Source organism: Lepisosteus platostomus, chromosome 4 (genome assembly GCF_059453375.1).
Source record: "Lepisosteus platostomus isolate fLepPlt1 chromosome 4, fLepPlt1.hap1, whole genome shotgun sequence".
NCBI lineage: Eukaryota > Metazoa > Chordata > Actinopteri > Semionotiformes > Lepisosteidae > Lepisosteus > Lepisosteus platostomus.
The window spans coordinates 69,447,584-69,470,305 of NC_142614.1; the positions used below are offsets into that span (position 1 = coordinate 69,447,584).

The following is a 22,722-nucleotide window of genomic DNA, read 5'->3' on the forward strand; positions in this document are numbered from 1 at the left end:
GGTACCAGAATGGATTTCTTCAGAATGTACAGCAAAACACAAACCAGAAAGCACTATAGAAATTACACTGAAGTACATTTAAAAGTGAGAATGGGACGTACTTTGTTTCCCAAAAGGTTATGGAAGTCAGGAACAAGCTTCTCAGCCATGTTGTTGAAGTCGATACCCTGGCTACCTTCAAAGCACAGCTGGATAAGATCCTTGGATCAATTAACTACTAACTACCAAATAGGCTAGATAAGCAAGAATTGCCTCCTCTCATATATACTGTAACATGTCCTATATTCCTATGCTTTCTGGATGTTTAGTGGTAAACAATGAGTTTCAATATCATGTAATTTAATTAACATGAAATATCACACTAATGTTTCACTTAAAACAAAAGACATCTGACTTTAAAACAATTTCAAGATGTGACATAAATAAAACTTGTATGTAATTGTGGGAAGAAAACAAAGCAACCTGACATTTTAGTTAAATCACAAAATATTCAGATAATGAAGAATGTTTGACGGCGCTCATGATTTCTGCAGCAATGCCTGGAAAACCCGAATCAGAAAGCCACTGAAGTGTACCAAAGTGAAGGATGCAATGATATTTCACCACAAAAACAGTGTCTCACAGCACTTATTAGCAGTTTATGGCCCTGATTCACTGAACTGGAAAAGTTACTGGGCATCTGGCATGCACTTCCTGCTGTTAGGACCAACTGGTCACTGAAGGAAGTGCAGTCAGTTAAAAAAAGGCATGTCAAGTACAACAAAAACTATGACCAAAATAAACTGTGTGCACTCTACATGTCTCTGAGCCTCTCATCCATACACCCTGCTAGTGAAAACTTTTTACTCTGAACGATTTTTGGGGTAGGACTGCCACTCAAAATGCTTCCAGATGCTTCAATATTTCAAGTTTTCTCTCTAAAAAGGTAAACTGATTTGATTTTTAAATTTAAGTGTGATTTATTTAGTTTTGTGATAGTGATTGTATATTCCTGGCTGAGGTTGATATATTATAAGAACATTAAAAATGAATTTTAAAGAAAGACATCCATAGATTATGTTTTTTTTATCGAAATGGTCTCTATGGTGCTGCATTCAATATCAACCAACAAAAAAACTCATAAAAGACTAAAAACACTACAAAATATTTGTTATTATTTAAATTAAACTAACAGTAGCATGCAGTCTTGGTGCCCATGGTAATCAGAGAAATTCAACGCTACCTAACCATTTGTGTAGTTTTTTGGTGAATTGGTAAGATCATAAAATAAGATTTCAATACAAGGCTTCTTGCATTCTATCAATATTAATAAGCAGACTTGAAATTGAAAAAAATGGTCCTCGTTGCAGTTACCACTATAACTTACTGCGGTGCATTTTTTTCTATTCTTGTGATGTACTGTGTCTGTGGCAAAGAGAGCTTGTTTACACATGAGCTTGTGGTAATTTGAAAAGAAAAAAGTAGCATACTTAATGGTGTGGTCCCAGATCTTTACAGTCCAGTCAGAGCTGCAAGAAATGAAGACTTTAGGGTGGAAATGGTTCCAACGTACTGCGTCCACAGCCATGTTATGGGCATCATAGGTCTCCAAGAACTGGCTGGAATAGGCTTTGGAACACTGAAACAACATGGCAAAAATGTTAATATATTACAATCAGATAAAAAGTCCTCATTCAAGGTTCGTGAAGATGTTCTGCATTCATTTGTAACAAATACAGAAACGTATAAACTTTCTCTGATTTACATTTCATTCTCTTAATTTTTAATAACAAGAACTTGTTTTTTATTTGCTCATTTGTACATTTGCTCATGATGATACCTATATAAATATATGATACAGTACATACTATATCAGGGAACCCATGTAATTACTGTAAACAAAACTGTCGAACATTCCTAGATAGCAGAGGTATCCTCCAAAATATTCATACACTTAATCATTTTTTAAGTTAATTTAGCCTAGAAAATGCAAGTTAAAATAACATTTTTCAACATTTCTGAATTTAAATTAAATAAAAATGCATGAAACGATACTGAATATAACTGTAAAATAATACTAAATACATAAACTGTAGATACACAATGTTTTGTCTACCCTTTATCCTTTAAATATGTTAAAAATCCATCCATCCATGTTCTAATGGCTTTAACTAATACAGAGTTTAAAGTTATGTTTAAAATAAATACTGTAAATTTAATATTAAACACATGGTATTCTGAACAACATAGCTACTGTATAGCTACAGGACTGCAGTGGGAATTTTAAGTGGTAGTGAGGTACAGTAGGTGAAGAAGAATCAACTCATTCTGACTCCAGCCTAATCCCAAAGCCAGGGCAAGGGACTGTCAGGCAAAGGACATCTTTCTTAGTATACTCATTCCCTGCTGGTTTCAATACATATCAAATGTTCAAAAAAATATTTGGTAAGAAGTGTACAGTACATCAAGTAATGCTGACTTTATTTTTTCATGGTGTCCCAGCTGAGCTCAGTGGAAGAGAAAAAAGAAATTCAGTTTGAGGAAACTCAGGGGATTTTTTTTTATATAAGTGACCAACAAATGATCAAGCTTGTTTCTTTTTTTTTCTATTTGTTCACTAATGGCTTCAATTACATTTTCAAAGCATTACTACATTGATTATATCAAATTAATCAAATTATGTTAAAAGGTTAACAGCTGTTATAGCAAAGGAATTGTAAAGTAAAATGCATTCAGGGCAGGTGACTGATATGCTTAGAGATACATTGGTGGGGTGGAGGGGAGTCCCCATTACCCATGTAAAGTGTTTTAGATGGAGCTATATAAATGTAAGGAGTTATTATTATTATAATTAATGTTCAATCAAACTGTGAAACAATAAAGCCAAAGAAGAAAAACATTGTGGATACTTAAAAAAACGTTTCAGAACTGGATTCCAAAATGTATGTACAACACCCATTCAGTGGAGAGATATTTAAATAAAAAATAAGAGTGTGAAGAGGATTCAAAATTCAGATTATAGTCTTCACAAAGCAATATTAACTAGACCGATCTATAGGAAATGCCTCAGCAGAACTACCTCAATCAGCCAGTGCTCTTATAGACTACATTTTGCCAGTTGTATGAAAGACATTTCTTGATGCTGTTTATTTACAGTGACAGTCGTGAAGCGAAAAGTCACTTTAATTAACTAGGGAAATGATAAGACCTGATTTTGTTTCTCTCAACGGATAAGTCTTACAGAACATTTCCTTTTAGAAAATGAAAAAATACCTTAAAAACTGTTTCTTGTAAAACAGTCTTTAGTTTGGCAATAAAATGTACTTTTAATTTTAATTTACAATAGCAAACAACATGCCACTGTAATGTCAAACACATCAAACACTTTTTGGTGATTTTTATAAAGATAAAGGAGTTTATTTGCGATATAAACATGTACAATAGGATTTTTGTGCTGTTCTCTCAGGACATGTATAGTACAGCAGACAACACCATACAATGACCACACCATCCAATGTAGATAGTACATTACAAAACACTAAATAATAAATAATGACAGGTTGTACAGACAATAAACAGAACAATAAATATGTGTTTTAGAAAGTCAAACTGTGGGGTGCAGAGGTGGTTTTCAGAACAACAATAACCTAATTTATCATATGTTGTTTCATGTTAATAATATGTAAAAATACAGGAGACAGTAAAAATCTTGCACTAAATGCTTTTAATTTTAAAATGCTTTATCTTTTCACATCCCTCCACCTCCACTCTTAAAAACAGTCAGGGGGGTTCTGACCGCCTAGTCCTTACAGCCAGGTTGTCGAGTTCTCAGCCAGATGAGTAAAGCCAATAAATCAAACTAATTGGATTTACCTCTCTAATCCATTGTAATTGGGATTACGCAATGGGACAATTATTGCATGGCACAGTAAAAGGCATCACAGCAGAAATAACTGTGACCCACAAATCATGAGGGATTGCCTGCACACCAGAAAATAAAAATGTGTTTACTGCACTATAATAGTTTCACAAGGACATTCTAAACCTAGCAATGCAAATGGAGTAATTGCCAGATGAATATGCCAGACGATATGTGTAATCATCCTCCATCTGAGTGCATACTGTATATAGCATATGCACAGAAATATACTGTATGCACTTCATGTACCTGACCAGAGTGTGAGGTATATTAATGTGAATAAACCATGCATATGACTGATCATGCTGGCCAGGGATATTGCTTAGTTCAGGCAAGCAGAAACTCCATACTTATGCTTACTAGGACTAACAATACTGATATGCTTTGCCATGCTGTATATAAAGTACTGAATATGAAGACTGTTCAAATATTCTTATGTAACAGCAGTCTTACCTTGTGTATTTTTCCTTCCTCTGTTCCTACCAAGAAGAGGTAGTCAATTTGTTGGTGGAAGTCAAAGGATGTTCCACATGCTGTAGGAAGAAGTATAGAAACAGTGAATACACAACTGACAAATTATACATCTACAGTTTATATGACAGCATGTGAATACTAAATGTAGTTGAGAGTTAATTTAGCCAAAAAGAAAATGAGATATACGGTATCTCTTGGTTATCTTTCACAAGTCTTAAATACAGTCTATAATGACTCATTATATAGTTTTTGCATTTGAACCTTTAGGGCAGGTATACAGTATAGTGTAGGTTACAGTTTTATAGTAACCATAATCCTATCTGAACATTATGGAGTTATTAATAAACTGTTCAAAATTTTGCCAAAAACCTCAAATTTGTTAGCTTATAATTTCTTAAAAGTATTATTATTATTTAAATGTGTATATATTAAAAAGTTATTTTATATAAAAAAGCTTTAACTTCAAGTTCTACATCATATGACATATTATTCTGTATGCATAATATTTGGCAATGAACAAACCTGGCAGAAAATAATATCCTATTTCATGTGTACCAAGCCGTATTTAATTTGTCCAAAGACAAGATCCTAAAGTGTTTTTTTTATCAAACAAAGACCATGGCTAAATAATGTGACCAATCAACATGACATGAAAAAATATTATTGTAACCCATGGCTTATTAGCCACCAAAATACAACAAGAATCAGTTTTGGAGAACTTTGCAAAAAACTTGTCAGTACAGAATTCCCTTTGACACAAGTTCCACAGGCCTTCACAACCTACAGTATCTGAATGTGTTGAGTTTTCACTGGGGGCTGGTTCACTTGAAAATTGTAATGCAAAAAAAAAATCCTCGGAATAGGGCTTCTTTAACCTCATTGTTTTGTCATTCAGACAACTATGCCATTCAGATTCCTATAACATTATCATTACTTGTTTTATTCTATTACCACGAAACAAGATCAGTGTAAATGGAATGAAGCAGCTTAAGACACAATATATATGAGAGTAGTAAATGTTTTAAATCTTGGCTATGATCAACATGTTCATCAGAGACATTCAGAGGTGTCATTAAGGAATTGTAGGTCTCAGCAGACAAAAGACAGTCACTATAAAGAAATGTAAACTTGCTCCATTGCTCCAGGAACAGGTACCACAGCCTATGTTCCTCCCTGTATCGGGTGTCTTGAGTGATGTGGTGGTGCAGAGATGCCATGGAAAAACTGAGGAGATGAAAAATGAAGTTGCATTCCTGACAGATGATGTGCTTAATGTAGTTAAAGAAACTGAGGAGGGAGAAAAACTTGTGTTCTGAACAGATGCCAAAGCGAAAGATGGTAATGAGATATATTAAAATGGCGTGTGGCAGTGTGGCACAGAGAGTGTTAGAATATAGGACAATTCTCAGAAGCTCAATAGAAGTGAGCTTTTGCCACAATGAGGGGTACTTTGAGATAAAAAAACAAAACAAATCAAGAACTTGAGCGGGAGAGCGAAGAGAAAGGTTGATGAGATGAACACCGTCGAAAAGGTTCTAAGGGCGGAGCGATTTAAGGGCGGAGCGGTGGCTCTGTGGCTAAGGATCTGCGCCTGGGACTGGAAGGTTGCTGGTTCAAATCCCGTGGCCGGCAGAGGAATCCTACTCTGTTGGGCCCCTGAGCAAGGCCCTTAACCCTAACTGCTCCAGGGGCGCTGTACAATGGCTGACCCTGTGCTCTGACCCCAAGCTTCTCTCCCTGTCTGTGTCTCCATGGAGAAAAGCTGGGGTATGTGAAAAGACAAATTCCTAATGCAAGAAATTGTATTGGGCTAATAAAGAAACATTATCATTATCAGGAGTTTGGAGGATTAATTAGTTCTCACACTAAAGCACTTGGGAGCAGTCAGCAACTGGCAACTTGACCCTTTTGAGCACCAGGATGAATAGAGTGTGTGACACGGACAGCTGGGCAATCTTCACCACAGTGCTCTTCCAGACACCATTCGTCTCAATCTATAATCTATAATGTTTACTGTCTTTGTCTGCACCTTATCTACTTAAAACAATCTACTTAAAACAATTTGTAAATAAAACACTGTTTAATTTAAAGCTGACAGATTTTATCATGTGACATAGGTTTTGAAAGCATGAACAATCCGATTGTCACCTCAAAGTTTCTACCAAAATAACGACATACAAAATGTGTCTGCAATGATAGACTAAGACAAAATGCATTTTGATGTCCCATATCCACAGAGATTCTGTTTCACTTGACATTGAAGATAACATAAATAACATCATTTGATGTGAAGATAACATATGTAGTGACTAAAAAAATCACTAATTACCTTTAGTAAAACCTACGGATACTTGCATGTGAAGCTCATATCGTTTGTGCACAACAAGAAGTTACAATAAGAACTTGATACACAGTGTCCAAAAAATAAGACAAATTGATTAATGCAAATGTCTGAGGCAGATGTAGAAATAATAAGCTTTTCTGCCTTAATCTGATTGTTTTATAGAATAACAAGAGTGAGCAATTAGTGTGTCACGCAATAATTAGCTGGTCTCCTGATTGGAGGTCCGGCTCATACCCATGGTTTGCAGCTGCAGTCCCTCAGGCCCGTCCATCACTGCGCCTTCCCCAGACAGTTTGATGATATCTGTGTAAACCAGTTCATTCTGCAAGCAGACCAGCAAATGTATATCAGAATTAATAGCTGCCCTCCAGAGAAACAAGCAAAATACTGATTTTGAACACAGTGGAGCTAGCCAACTGCTAAGTTGCAATAAATCCCAAGTGCCAGGCAATGAAATCCTGTCATTTAAACACACCAAGTGATGTCCTTAGAGATCTAGTCTTTTGATGTTTGTTTGATGTTTTTAGTAGGGTTTACCAATTCACTGCACATTTCATCAGTTTTTCAAAGAGCACAAGTATGACAAAAGAGAAAGCTATTTTCTTTGGTACACTGCATTTTATGGAAAATGTAGGAATGCTCATATTCAGATGGATTCTGTGTAAACAAAGAGTATATACTGCTAATACACTGTAACTAAGATACAGAAACCATTACAACAAATTACTAATTTCAGTACCTAAAAAAAGATAGAGGAGTTTTATTTTGAAAATCATTAATTTGTATGTTAGAACTTAAAATGTTGAGTTCAATTTTCTAAAGATAAACCTTAAAAAGTGTCTAAATTATCTGTTGTATTTCAATGCTCAGGATTTCTAAGTTGTTATGTGCCAGTTACCTTCACAAGAGTCCAAGACACAACTCGACCATCAGAGGACACTGAAAAGAAGTTATGATTGTTGTCCATATCATCTTTCTGCCACTTTACCTGAAACGTATATTTTACTTTGTATTAATTAAATAAACATAAAATTAACATAAGCATGCGTAATTATTATTTAAATGAATATTAATAATTAATGGTATGTTTTGTGAATTTGCTGATGTTGATCTATGATTTATGAGACAAAATGACTTCAAAAAACTATACTGACTCACATACGCAGGCCACATTGATCCCTACTGAGAAACCCCCTCTGGTGTATTTGCTTGGCAACAAAATTTAACAAAACACTGACTAGTATCAGTGTTTATAGTAACTAATATTTTAATGACTCAATTAAAATGTGCATAAAACTGTAAATGTAGGCATACTCTGTGGCTGCCTTGCTGCTTTTAAATAAGTCAGAAGAGGAAATGTTTGGTTAACAGCTACCTGTAGTTTGCAGACAAATTAAGTTATATTGTGACATGTTAGATCTGACTTGACCAGTCATTCATTGTTTTGCAGTAAAAACAAAATGATAAGACAATAAATTATGTGTAATATAGATTTGTATTCATATAGCACATACAGAAAATAGGCAGATAAGATAGGTGAGCAGATAAGTAATGTTATGCAGTGTCCCACGAGTTAAAGCGGAAAAGTGGAATACTGTATACAGTATAGCACAAAATGAACAAGCAATGAGGGAGAAAAATAAATTACACGTTATAATTACATATGCAGCAACTATAAGCTATATAATGAGGACAAAAGGTTTAATAAGATATACGTCTGTTCTCACACATAAAATCTCTTTTAAGAGCTGCTAAAATGTGGGCTTATTTACTCTCTACAAATTCCCCTTTTGGTCTGACACTTACATCTCACCTGGGGGCAATCAGTCTGTTGACAGAATTTTCCACTCACACAAACAGCTAGAGACATATACAGACAAGCAGTGTGGCTTGGCAGTACGCTCCTAGTAAAAGATCTGCACTGGCTCCTACACAGCAGGACCCATGGGCAAAAGGACAGCAGGGTAGGTGAAGCAGCAATGGAAAGTGACCGAGCGCCTGTCACGGCAAACACTGCCACAAGGGTTGCCTGCTGATCGACAAAATATCGGCAAGGTTTACTGGAGAGGTTTTCTATTCGTACAGTATTTCTATTTCTTAAAAGATTAATTTAGTTGTATAATAAGAAATTTCAATACACATTTTCCCAATGAAATAGATCATATTTCCAATAGGCCTGTCTTATTCGCCTTGTTTTATTAAAATAAATTAAACTGTATAAGTAAGGTTTCAGAATCTGTGGATTTAACATTCACGAACAAGGGTAGCTATTAATTTTGATGTACATTTATTCAGAAGAGGTCACAGTGATAGTCCACACAGCCTTGACTTTATTTACTCGCAGTTCAGTATACAGTACATTGTCTCTTTTGTGAAGTGATAAAATCTCTATTTGTTTGTGAAAATGAAGCCCAACAGAAAGATACCTACTGGTGTTAAAGAGAAATAAGAAAGTGAGTACTCTGGATGTGAAAACTGAAATCCTTGATCCATAAGGGGATGGATTGTTGAGAGAGAAGTAACATGCAGGTACCACATACGCTACAAGTCAACAGTACGCTACATGAAGAAGGAGAAAGCAATTCATGAAGCTGCAGACACTACAAAATCAAGTGTGAGATAACATTGTAGTGAAAATGTAAGAAGTGTGCCTGTGAGCAAAGGCTGGATCAATCATTTGAAGAAGTGCTATTATCTCTATAACATCAAATTGACAGTGGAGGCAGCATCATCTGATCACATGGCGGCAGAAGCATTTCCTGAGAAGCTGAAGAAGCTCATCTATGAGAAGGCATATAGGCCAGAACAACACAGATGACACGGGCTTGTTCTGGAAACAAAAATGCCCACGCAGACATACACCTCAAAGGCAGAGAGGCAAGCACCAGGACAGAGAGTTAAATATAAAACATTTCCTACAATATCTAATAATAATTTGTTAAAAGGACAAAGATATTTTTCAGTCTTTCAGCCTGAAGGGGATATGCTTTATTAACTGACATTTTACTGGGGATTGTAGGTACGCAAGTATAAAAAACTCGTGAGAAAGAACACCAGAGTATCACCAGAAGTGATTATCTTTGCTGAAATCGTGTGATAGAAAATATAAGTCAAAATGTGAATTAATGTAAAGATGTTATAAAAATGTCCAATCACTGCACTGACAAAGTATAGAACAGGCAATCAAAATCTGTTGCCCATTTAAGCATTACTACCATTTTATTGAAGAGAGAAAGACTGGATTTTTTTTACTTTGTTTGCTAACTTTGTTACTTTGAGTGTGAACTAAGGAACTCCTATTTTTTATCTGAAAAACTATGACTGCTCGCTTTGATAGGGAGTGATGTCTCTAATTCTGCACTGCTTTTTACTGTTTAAAAACTAAAAATGGAAATTAGTTTTTGTGAACAAAGTTTAGTTTCACGGAAGAGAAAACTACACAAATGCAATACTGCGGTAGAAAATAGCAAAAAAAGAAATATCACTGAGAACTGAGATATTCAGAACTATTGAAAACCTGATTTACGTCACTGGATATGACTTGTCTGCTCTGCTAGTATTCCCTGTCAGTTTGCAAAACATATAATGTGAAATGACACTCTGAAACTCAGCACTCAGACTTCCACAAGTATCCCGCTGGTAAGATGGTGATGACAGTTGTGTACCTATCATGTGGACCCAGCAGTTACAAATATTTACATTTTTCCTATATATATCTTAGCTAAGGGCTAATGTTGTATTATTCTTTTGAGTAATGCGAACCCTGTAATAAAAAAAAAAACTACTTTTTTACATCTGGCCAATGATTCAAGTTGAGTTGCACTTTGATATAATATAATATTTTTGTGAAACTGAAAACGCAGAAGACAGAGTGACAGACCTGCCAGACAGGGTCAGTGTGTTTCCCAGTCTTTGCTGTGCTTCTATATATTGGCTGCTCGCCCTCTTCCTTCAGGTTGTACACAGCTACACAACCGTCGTAGAAGCCTACTGCTACCAGGTAGGGGGATCCTTGATGGATGTCCAGGCACATCACGCCACTGTGAGTGGGGAAAATGTATTCGGGAAAAGTTGAGTTCTTGAGGGTGTAGAACAGTAGCATCCCACGTCCCTGCTTGGTGAAGTCATCTGTGAAGAGAACACATTCAAATACACAAACTTTATCAGAAACATATACAAAGTGAAGGAAACTAATTGATTATAATCCGTGACCAAAACATGCCTAACATAGCAGAACTTGTTCCAAATTGGTTTAAAGGCTTTAAAGGATTGTATAACCCAAAAAATAGAACATTTTATTGGACGCTGAAAAACAAATGACAAATCTATGACACAGATAACGTTTTAAGAATAAAACAATTTGAAGTTTCACATCAGGCTACAGCAGGATGAAGTTTTACTGAAAAAAAAACTTCAGAGATAAAATAAAACTGTTTACAGATTATTATCATGCATAAGGTGCTTTGGAAAGAGTTCTCCAGGAAATGCTTTAATGTAATTTATGGATGGCCCTCAATCAGATTGAGATATTGTACAGCAATGGCAAGCTACATGCAGCGTGGACAGAAGATGTTATGGCAATGCACTGACATCTGTTAAACTAGCTATTGGCTCTGAAGAGGAAGTTTTCCCAAAGGAATGAGACTCCCAGCAGGAGGATGGACTCAGCAGCAGAGAATCTGCTCAAGCCCAATATGAAACTGTCAGCTCAGATAAAAGCGCTCATTAGACCTCTCTCCAGAGAAGTCAGGCTGACATTTTAATAAATACCAATCCAGCCAACTCAACTTCCTTCGGACGCCCCATTGCAACTCCCACAGAGGGACACCGCCACAAATAATCCAGTGAGAGATCAACTGAAGATTTGATAACTTTCTGCCACTGCTGCAGGGGAGAAATCATATTTTACTTTAATATCTATATCTTTTCTAAGGGAACATTGATCAGAAATGAGAATTGTGAGCTTTCACATACATTGAAAAAGGCTTAAAAGAAGACACGAGAATACAAAACTAGAGAAGGAGAATGTAGTTTTAACTTCTGAGTAAAATATTTCTGCTTACAGGGAACTCATATAGACATACAGTATCAAGAGTGAACAACACAAGATTCTTCCATATCATCTGATTTGCAATGGCAAAACAAGAAAACCATAATGACAAAATATACTGGACAGATATACCTATTGTCATTTATCGCATTTCTAAAGCAACTTAATAAAATTAAGGACTCTACACAATTCTACCATGTAACCCTTTAGAAAATAGTTTTTTTCCAGATTACTCAGATTTAATTTTGAGTTCTGCAGTTGCATTTATCACGTATACTGTACAGTGCCTTACAAAAATACTCAGATCCTTGCACACTTTGAAGTTGCAATTAATATTTGTTTTGCTGTATACACAACCTACTCCAGACATTCAAAGCAAAGAACAAAGAAGTAACATATAATTTTAAAGAAAAATGGATGTAATTTCCTCTGTGGTCATAAAAGACAGAATTGGAACATTTTGGTCAAACTTTGTTATGTTTAGTGCAAACAACAATCTGTCAATCATGGTGGAGGGAGCACTCAGCTATGGGCCTGGAACTGCTCTGTGACTTCTGTCAGCCCTACAACATCAAGCCAGTGTGCGGTGCTGCTAGAAACTTACCCACAAAGACTTGAGGCCACAACTGCGGCCAAAGGTGCTTCTGCCAAATTCACAGATCTGAATACTGATGCAATCAACATACAGTACTCCATTTTTTTTGTCTTTAGTTTTTGATTATATTTACTATGACTTATCGTACTCTTAGAAGACACAAGTGTGAGCATTCAGGTTTTAAATAAAATATTAAAGTTAAAAAAACATGTATCATTTGGCAATTTCATTAAAAGGGACAGTATAAGAAGGGCTTGAATACTTTTGCAAGTTACTGTATTTTTAAGTTAGATCTTTTAATCTGAATGTAATTTTAATGTGTTTGAGTACAATCATTAACCTTTCCTTACAATACTGTTATTATTCCAATACTGGAATAATTTTATACATGGAACTAGATCAGGAATAAAATTTGATGTCTTTTGACTATACATACTGTATCTCTTTTGTTAGGAATTATGTGACACAATCAGTGTGCTTCCAGGATTACATATTCAATAACAACTTAAAACGCATCTGTCTGAACTAATGTAACACACATGGCAAACTCACAATGTGTTTCAGCCGCAATATCATGTATGGAATGGAAATTATAAATTAACAATGTAAAAAAGAAAAGTAATTACAGAAGATTCAGCTTATATTTCTGTTTAATTTTTAAATATATTTAGATGTATTTGATTTTTACATTTAATTCAGTAATAACCCTGGTCTTAAACCTAAAAAGATGTTTAAGTTCCTTGAGATTCAGTGCTACTCTTAATCAGTAGACATTTAAAATAAAATATATACTTACAGGATCCATGTCCCACTGCAAAAAAGTCTTTGTAAGTCTGATTCCTACAAAAGAGCAAAAAGAACATGCAGTTACCTCCACAATTATCGTCACCTTCAATAAAGATGAACAAAAAACTGTATACAAGTCTGTATACAATAAAAACACATATAATGAGCTATATTTTAAATTTTAGACATGGGGAATATCTCCTACTACTAATTTCTCAAATTATAAATTTATTCAGAAAAAAATAAGTGTCACAATTTCCAGCACCCCTATTTTCAGTCGTGATGCACACTCTGCTTGGAAGGAGAACTGCAATCAGCCTTTTTCTATAAGGTTTTATGAGATTGGTGTACACGTTATAAAACCATTCTGATTCTTTCCAGATCCTTGATATTCTTCGGTTTGTGCATATGGACTGCCCTCTATTCAAACCAAAGGTTTTCAATGGGGTTTAAATCCAGAGATGGCCATTAAAAAATCTTAATTTTGTGGTCAATTAACCATTTATTTGTGGATTTTGATGCTTGCATAGGGTTGCTGTCTTGCTGGAAGATCAACATGTGGCTACTTTTAAGCCAGGTTTTTGGCTAAAATGTCCTACAGTAGTACTTGGTGGAACCATGAGACAGCAACAAGGGCTCATAAAGCAGTGAAAGTAAAACAGCCCCATAACATCAAGACCCACCACCGTATTTTACAGTAGGTATGATTTTTTCTGAACACATATCTTTCTTTTGATGTCAAAGAGCTCTCATCTGACCATAGGACCAGGCTCCAATCCAAGTACCAATGTCAATTGGCAAACAGGTGTTTTACATTTGTTGGTTGCTCTCAGTAAATTAATAGCCTATTGGGACAGCAGAGGTGGTGACTAATTGCAGATTAGAAAATCAAGTTATATAATTCTTAAGCTATGGCCCTTGGATTTTACTTTGCCTCTTGAACTCTCTCATGGGGGAAATGTGCACCTATGTACATCCTCTCCCAGGCATGTTTACCACTGTTCCAGTGGTTCTAAGCTTCTTAATTGTTGCCCTAATACAATAATTTTACTTTACTTTTTGTACTTTAATTTTATGTTTACTGTACTTTCTTATAATTTCACATATTTCTGAGCATAAAATATAGCTTATTACCTGTGCTTCCTCATCTATATCAATGGTGCCAATAATTTTTGAGGTCACAATCATATATTGGAACATTATATATATGTTTTAATAGTGTTGTTATTTATTAAATATTATCCGCCCTTGACCCTGACTATTTAAGAAAAGATACAAGAAAAAATAATTTCCTCCAACATAAATTGGATTGAAGCCTAAGTACAAAGAAGAACTGGTCTTAGTCCAACAAAGGAAGCACAATGAGTCAAGTATAGCTAAGGGCTGGCAAACAGTATAGGTGTGGCTTTTAAAAACTAACATTAAATACATTACAAACAACTTGATTCCTTTATGAAAATATAGCAATGAAAGCAAAAGCATAAGTTTACTTTTTTCGATTTGCCAACAATTTTTTAAATGTATTCAGGCTTATACTGCAACTTCCAAAGTTGTTATTTAACTCAACTACAGAAGGCATTCCAACAGCACACAGGATGAGTCACAGAGGTCAGACACTGTTGATTCGAGCTGAGGTTATGTTATCTGATGCTTATGACCAGTAGTCTATCCTTTGGAATCATATCTAATATGAAGAAGTACCAGAAATATGCCAGGACATTTTTGTTCATACTGTATCTGCATCCATGAATTCTATTGGGAGTTCTGATACTAAGGAAATTTATCTGTTCATCATCAAAAGAAAAAATCTGTCTAGCCAATATTTGTGAAGTGCAGTGATGTGCAGCATGCAGAGAGTTAGATCTTGACATCAGAAGCTTGGTAGATTTTTATTACACCCAATCTGACGCAAGTGTCACACTGGGACACATGCGTAATCAGGTTTGAAACTGTTTGAAAGTTATGTGGAAAAGTGATGTCTACCATGGCCTTAATATTAGTTATAGCTAGATAGATACTTGATTGATCCCGTGAGGGAAATTGCAGATAATAATTATTACTATTATTACAATATTACATTAGCTATGTACAAAACAAATAACCAATGAGTATCTTGTTACCTTAACCACCTTTGATTGTTCTGTATCCAATGCTTAAGTGCTCTGTGATTCAAATATTTTAAACTGACAATTCCGACAATATACAGTAAGATTGCTGAATGTATATGCTAAATGCTGATAAACATTTGAACACCCATCTTTACTTTCCCCTTACATTTCCAAGTTATGATCCATACCTGCATTTAATTTAATAACTTTCCATAAGTACTTATTTACTTAAACTCACTCTGCCCTTTAAAATTCCACAAGACCTGAAGGCATGCCCCAGATGTTGTGGACATTTGCCTTCTCAGCCAGCATCCTTGATAATAGTCATAGAATCTTCAAAGTATTAGTTGATCACTCATTTAAGGTGAAACTCAAATATACCTGAATATTTTTTATTCTTTCTGAGTCAGAAGATAAACATTTAAATATAAATTGTAGAATGTATGTAATCTCCCAATATGAAGGTCTGCAAATAGCTTTTCTCATCATAATTCTGAAAGCAAAGTGATATTTTACATAAAAGACTGGATACAGGCTTTCCAATCAAACATTGGACTACACTAATTAAAAAACAAGATAAGCATATTATCTTTTTTTTATTTTGCAAGTAGTATTTCAGAAATCCATAAAATTGGCTTTTCAGCAAGAGCACTAGTGCAACCTAGTGGTCAGTGAAAAGGAAAACGTCTACTTCCTACTACTTTAATATGTGTAATTTCTACACGCAAACACTACCTTCTTTCCCTTCCCACCTAAAATGTCCATTTTCAGGTAAATGTCACATATAGGATGTAGATTAGATTAACCAACTCTTCATCATATGACTTCATCAGTAATGAAATATACTGTATCCATGACTGTATCCATCCTTAAGCCTGCTGAGATTGTCTGGTTGTTTTAGATATTAAAGTACATTATGCTGTTTGAATGTTCTTTTATAAATGATAAGCTGGAAAATTACTATTTACTACTATTGTATTATTTCTTGTTCTATTTAGATTATTAACAGTCATGCTCACTCACCATGTCAGCAAAAGCATGTTGTGAAATCTCTCAAGTACTTTCATACATTTTGAGAAGCTTGAGAATAGCTCACTGGAACTGGAAACTAAAACTGAACATTTAGTGTTTCTTATATACAGTACATCTATTTGGGCTGTTCAAACACGTGTTACAGCTTGCTCATGAAATATTTCAGAAATCTCACAGAGGAAGCAATTGAGTTTTTGATTATGACCAGATATTTAGTAACCAAGCCATGGCCAGTGGCAATATAACCCTGATAACCCTGCAACTCACAATTGGCAACCCACTGAAGTGTTAACCCTGCTGTCTATGTTTCTCCTAATGTCCCAGCATATCGATGGGTAAACCATACTGTAGATGTAAAACCGAGGTCCTGACCCTCGATGGTCATTAAAAATCACAGGGCAATTCTCGAAAAGAACAGGGGTCTTACACCGGTGTCATGGCCATATTTCTCCCTGGCATTTATTAATCATGGGCTCATAATAATCCCGATCTTTGAATTGTTTTCATTCCTGTGAACAGTACTGTGTGGTAAGCAGACTAGTGCACTTTGGCTGCCATTGCATCACCCAGGTGGGGCTACACATTGGTGGTGGTGGAGAGTCCCCATTACCTGTAAAGCACTTTGAGTGGAGTGTCCAGAAAAGTGCTAGATAAGTGTAGAAAATTATTTATTATTATGTCTGGGGAAAAAAAACCCAACATTTTGAATGTTACAGTTTACTTACCAGCAGAGGGCAGTCACAGCTAATCTTTTTGCCTTGTCATACTGAAATTTCCACAGTGGGAGCAGAGTGCCCTCCTGTTCCCTGAACTCATCGGATGCATCTTCAAAATATTTGAAATCTGAGGAAAGGAACATATTTCACACATACAGGTCTGCCTTACTGAGGATTTGAAAAATGAATGGCCATTTTGTTTGTGAAAAATGAAAGACTCACGTAGCCCTGATAATGAGAATCACAGGAAAAGAGACCCCACAGAAACCAAAAGTTCATTGTCAAAATGGATAGTAAATGAAACAGGTTATCCACATGCTCAGCTTGCATAAAGGTATTATATATATATAGTATACTAGAGATTTATTCAGTCACAATACCCTGTAAATGCATACTCTGCTATGTACAGTACTTTATCATTGACATAAAACTTCATAAAGAAATACAGTGATAGCTTTATGATTTTCATTATAAAAAATGGTCACCAAACCCAATTTTTTTTATTCTAAGAAGCACTACTAGTACTAAAGTTTGAGATATTAAATGAAATAAATTGACCTAAGGGTAATTTAACTAAAATAAATAATACAAACAGTAATATACCCTGTGCAATGTCATCAAATGTATTCTGGTTCACCATTCGTTCAACAATTTTGGCCACCTTTCCCACCCTTGAGATGTCATCACTCTGAAGAAAAAAATGTTTTTTATTAGTCCCCTCTTATGACAAAGACAATTGATACTATAAGACACTATTTCCACATATGTTTATGACATCCATTTTGAGACTCTACCAGGCATTTACTAAAGAATAGGGGGAGAAGAATGGGCAGAATGCAACTAATACAAAAGTTAGGTTTTTGGGTTTTTCAATTAAATTATTAGAAAGCAGAGCAACTACTCCTTAAACTCTGCTTAAAACCTTGGAATGCTTTGTTATGTCAGACATTACCATCCTAATAACACCCTTATATCAATGGAAAGTAAGTGTTTTATACTCCTGTCACAATATTGAACACCTTTTCTATTTTACATACAGTTACAAAAAGTAACTGTCAATACTTGTTCACTTCAAAACTTTAAGTACTTTTTTATTACAGCTTTGTCAATGCTTATACTGTATCTTTACGTATATTAAGATCCCCACAAATCTGTACCTGTGTCTCAGTCACCATCAGCTTCTTTTTGGCTTTTTCCTCCTCCTTTTTAGTTGGGGCTGCCTTCTGCTTTTCCTTGTTCTTCTCTTGCTTCTGCAGCTCCTCCACATAGGCATCATAAATGTCCCACTGTGTAGACAGGCAGCAGGAGCAATTACAAACCAGGAACAATAAGGAAAAAGAGGCACTGAAGAACAATGAGAGTTCCTTTGGGATTTGTCTGGGTGTGTGGATGTAAATGGATTGGAGTGAGCCACATGCATTTTCTGCACTTGGTAGTGCACCATAATTCAGAGAAGATTACAATAAATAAAGAATCAAAGGCTGGCATTAATATCTGTAGTTATGTTTTGAGTATCTTTGTGAGAGCACTAGTGGAAAGAAATAAGGAATTAAACCGTGTAGTGCCCGTAGTGGTTTTATTTAGCACTCTGACCATAGCATAAGAATGAATATTACATTGAGGTAGGAAAACGCAGGCAGCTGAAACTGGTTTTTATGATCATGGTTTCTTACAAATTTGGTCTTTGTATTGTATTTTTGTGGCGTTATGTGTTCAGTTAAAATTTGTGTTGGTAATGTACCCAGACATCTGTGTTAGAGCTTGGTTAACAATATTTGTAACAGTACAACACAATGTTTCTTCATAAGGAAGTAAAAAAAAATCAGAACATTGTTCCAGACAGCCTGAACTGCAGTACTTTGAAGCAAGCTATCCTTGTAAGACTGCAGCTGGGATACTTGGAAGATTTATTAAAGAAAATAAAAAAGCATAATTTAAACTACTGTGTTAAAATAATAATCATCAAAAAATATATCAAATACTTTACCTGACTGGCTGTTGCTAAGAAATTGGCTCGAGGAGGGGGTTCAGTCTGCGATCCTCTTTCCTAACAATTAAACAGAAAGAAATGTCATTATAGTATTTGCTCTATACAGAAAGAACATATTTTTTCTAAATAAAATTCACATACAAAAATATCTGATCAGTAGTCAAGTTTGAAAGATCTTTCAGAAAACACACAATAGGTGAGGGTTTAATACCACAAATCAGTGAAAGGATGAAAAATATTGTTCTACTACTATGAATTTACAGCAGACATTAAGGTCTGGGAAGCACTGCAAACCTGTTAAAGCAACCAGAATATAACTGGAAAATGACCTTAGCCATGCATGCTCATAAATCTCATGGACAATATTAAGTTAAAAGAGATGGCTAGGGGCTTAGGCGCCTACACAAAGAGAAGCAAGCAGCAAGCATTCTCTTTTATTTCTTTTAAAAAAATACATGTTCTGTACGAGATGATGTTCTTGTTACCCAATTTTCAAATATGTAAACCAAGAAGAGAAACTGCACTATACAGCCCATATTAGTCTTTTGTAGAAAAGCAATCATAAAAATTTCTGAACGGTTATATTTAGCACTTTAAGATAGTCTACTTACTGTTCTTTAGGTTTCTACAGACTTTTCGCTTTTAAGTTAAAAAAATTTAAAAGGAAAATAATGAAAATGTCTGTATTGTGGATTTGCATTTCGACAACTCAACTATTGTTGGCTTATGGACATTTTCTTCCAGCTCAGCAACTGGGCTCTGTAGTTCTTTCAAAGCCATCATTGGCCTCACAGTGGCATCACTAATGCGCTCTCTCCTTGCACAGCTACACTCTTTGAAGGAATAGCTTAATCTAGACAGCACCTGGGTGATACACTACACCTGCATCTTCTGTATTGAAAAGGAACGAGGCAAAAAAACAAAAGAAAGCTCAACCTGCCCCAGTGAATCATCACAGGGGGAAAGAAAAAAAGAAGGAAAAACACAGCCTCAATGCTCTCTTCACAATCCCCCCCAGGACTGTCGCTGGAATGTTGTCGCATTGCTGGGGTATCAGGACTCTAGTCCTGCTTGCTCGCCCCTCCAGGGAAGTGCTCAGCGTGTTCTTAAGGCATCCACAGCTGCGTGTCATCCTAAATTAGCCAGGTCAGCTATAGTTGTTAAGGCAACGCATCGCCCCTAAATCCAGGGCTTCGCCTCAAAAACTGAACACACCCCCCTGTTGTGCCACACAAATAATTTCAGATATTATGAAATAATGAAACAGACACTTCTAATACTATGAAAAAATAAATACAGTAAGTGAGTGACAATATTGTCTTCTACAAATTTGGGTTCTATATTACCCTTTCAGATATTATTCTGTAAATTACCTATGTTGAATAAAAATGAAATATTATAAAAAGAAAACGAATTCAAGTAATTCTTCATTGTTTTAAAATATGGCATTAGTTGCATGTAAATACAACTGCACTTATTGCACCATCATATCTTAATTTCTTATTTAATCAAACCAAATTTTGACAACTGAATAATTAAGACATATTTTCTCTTCCTGATTTAACAAACTTTGACAAAGTCAAAAATCCTCTTATAAACATTTTTCTTTTCACCAGAGACACTAATAACAAATTACATTCCCACAAATCTAATTAATTTTACCAACTTTTATAAATTGTTAAACTAACAAAATGTTAAATTTTGTTTTTTTCCTATCCACATAACACAGAATAATAAAAAAATGAAAGCCAAATCCAAGAGGAGATATTGTTACATTTTTCTGGATGCCTTCTTCAATGACCTGATACGGCTAAGTAGGAGTTTTGCGCAAGGTAATTTAAATAACCAAATCAATTGAAATACACCCCCCCACACCAAGCCCACTGGTACAGCACTGTCTGTTTTCCATTGGAAAAAATGTTCTTACCCTTAGGGGGTTGTTCAATGTCTGGGAGGCTCTATCACTGAAGTTAAACTGATTGGTGAGTTTCTGTTCCTTCTTGTTTGTGATTTCAGCACTGTCAGCACGCTCCCCACTGCCTCCTTCCTCTGATTCTCCAATCTCTTCCCCACCAGCCTGCAATAAAACACAGACAGGTTGAGGACTGTGCCAGTACAGTACTGTATAACAAATAGGCATGCTAGTCTCGGGCTCTTTTAAGGTTTTAAATTTGAGGTTTGTACCTTTGTTTATCATATGCGTTATTCATACTGTAGCACTCGAACTCTCTGTAATTCCTTTTGTAAGTTACAGCAGCTATACATGCATTGACAATGACGAACTGAGGATCAATGAGTGCCTTCTGGTAAAGTCTCAATAACCTGTTGACAAAACTTGAAAGTCCCTGAATGCTGCTTTTTAGTCAAATGAGTCAATTTGGGTTTGTTTTGCTTCAAAAACCACAAGACAGAAAAGATACTCTACTTTTTACTGTTCTGTAAATATGTAAATATGAACTTATCATGAACATGGGACACTGAAATACAAAGGTCAGGAACCAACATGAAATTAGCTGCAGATATCTGTGTAAAACAACAGGGTTAATGAACATGATGAATTGGTTGCTTTAAAATATATGATGGAATTAGCATAACAATTCCTGTTACCGGAGTTTCTGCCTTTTCTTCTTCAGCCTCTGCTGTTGCAGACTCAATGGTAGTTATTTCTGAAAACAACAAAAATGTCTTTATTTGTTAACTGATTAAATAAAGCAACAGATAACATGAAGAATATACAGTTTTTTAGTTTACAGTTTCCAAAAGCACATCTATAAAGCACTTCTTTTAGTGGTACTTAGCACAATACAGAAGCAGATTCAAGCAGCTCAGCATTCAGACATCAAGTATACAGAAGCAAAAACATTAAATTTGTGTTGTTAGCTATTTATTCCTGGTTGATCATTTGGATACAATACCTTCCTGGACACCCTGTTTGGCTCTTTGTCGCCTGGCTTCATCAGAGTCCTTGTGCAGCATATTACCATCCAGTAAGAAATGAACAGCCAGCTGGTCAACACTGCTGATGGGTTTATATGCACGTTCCTTGAAAAGAAGCACTTTTTAAAGTTTTTATAAGACCTTATAAGTTTGTTCATAACTAATCCTAGAACACAAATTCCTAAAATTATCCTTTACTATACAGTACAAACACAAATGGTTCCAAAATGCCTGTACATAGGCAAAAACAACAGATACTACATTCCCATTAACATACATGTAAATGTATGCCGTCAAAGACTATAAAACCTATAACTGTAAAATTAAGATGTAGCATCACAATGTCTGGTGATATCAATATTGTGTATTTGTAGTGTGCCTAATCAAAAAACATTTAATTGTGTTTTACATAAAATGTTAAAATTTTAATGTTTACTATGCATTCAAAATGTTTTCTACACTGTACTGTAACTAGTACAATACCCTTACAACCTCTGTTAAGACTGTTAAGATATTTAAGATAACAACAGCTGAGAGGAGTGAAAAAGAAAAACTGAAGAATGAGCTACTGTACGTGCTTGGAGCTCATACTGTATTAGTAGGGGAAGGTGACAAAAATAGGTAAGTACGGAATATGTTTGTCTAATTTTAGCGACTACTCATACAGTAACTACTTTCTTAATGACGGAATAGTGTACATCATTTTGACAAAATTACACAATATTTATATCAGCTTCCCTGCATCTGCAGATTTGATACAATTCTGATCATTCAAAATGTGAAAATCTAATG

General features: G+C 35.3%; 1 protein-coding gene across 2 annotated transcripts in view; it reads right to left on the reverse strand.

Annotated features, from left to right (window-relative positions):
- Positions 1–22,722, reverse strand: part of LOC148673716 (dynein intermediate chain 2, ciliary-like) — a 48,157-nt gene that overhangs the window by 19,487 nt on the left and 5,948 nt on the right. The window contains exons 5-18 of one of the 2 annotated variants that reach the window (XM_088630502.1): positions 21,909–22,035; positions 21,601–21,659; positions 20,921–21,070; positions 18,991–19,050; positions 18,161–18,289; positions 17,607–17,691; positions 17,013–17,130; positions 13,158–13,201; positions 10,597–10,844; positions 8,530–8,748; positions 7,615–7,704; positions 6,951–7,038; positions 4,352–4,431; positions 1,470–1,618 (exon numbers count right to left, since the gene is read on the reverse strand). In XM_088630502.1, the coding sequence (XP_088486628.1) occupies positions 1,470–1,618; positions 4,352–4,431; positions 6,951–7,038; positions 7,615–7,704; positions 8,530–8,748; positions 10,597–10,844; positions 13,158–13,201; positions 17,013–17,130; positions 17,607–17,691; positions 18,161–18,289; positions 18,991–19,050; positions 20,921–21,070; positions 21,601–21,659; positions 21,909–22,035 (1,646 nt within the window). The remainder of the gene's footprint in view (positions 1–1,469; positions 1,619–4,351; positions 4,432–6,950; positions 7,039–7,614; positions 7,705–8,529; positions 8,749–10,596; positions 10,845–13,157; positions 13,202–17,012; positions 17,131–17,606; positions 17,692–18,160; positions 18,290–18,990; positions 19,051–20,920; positions 21,071–21,600; positions 21,660–21,908; positions 22,036–22,722) is intronic. The other variant, XM_088630503.1, reaches the window with a different exon arrangement.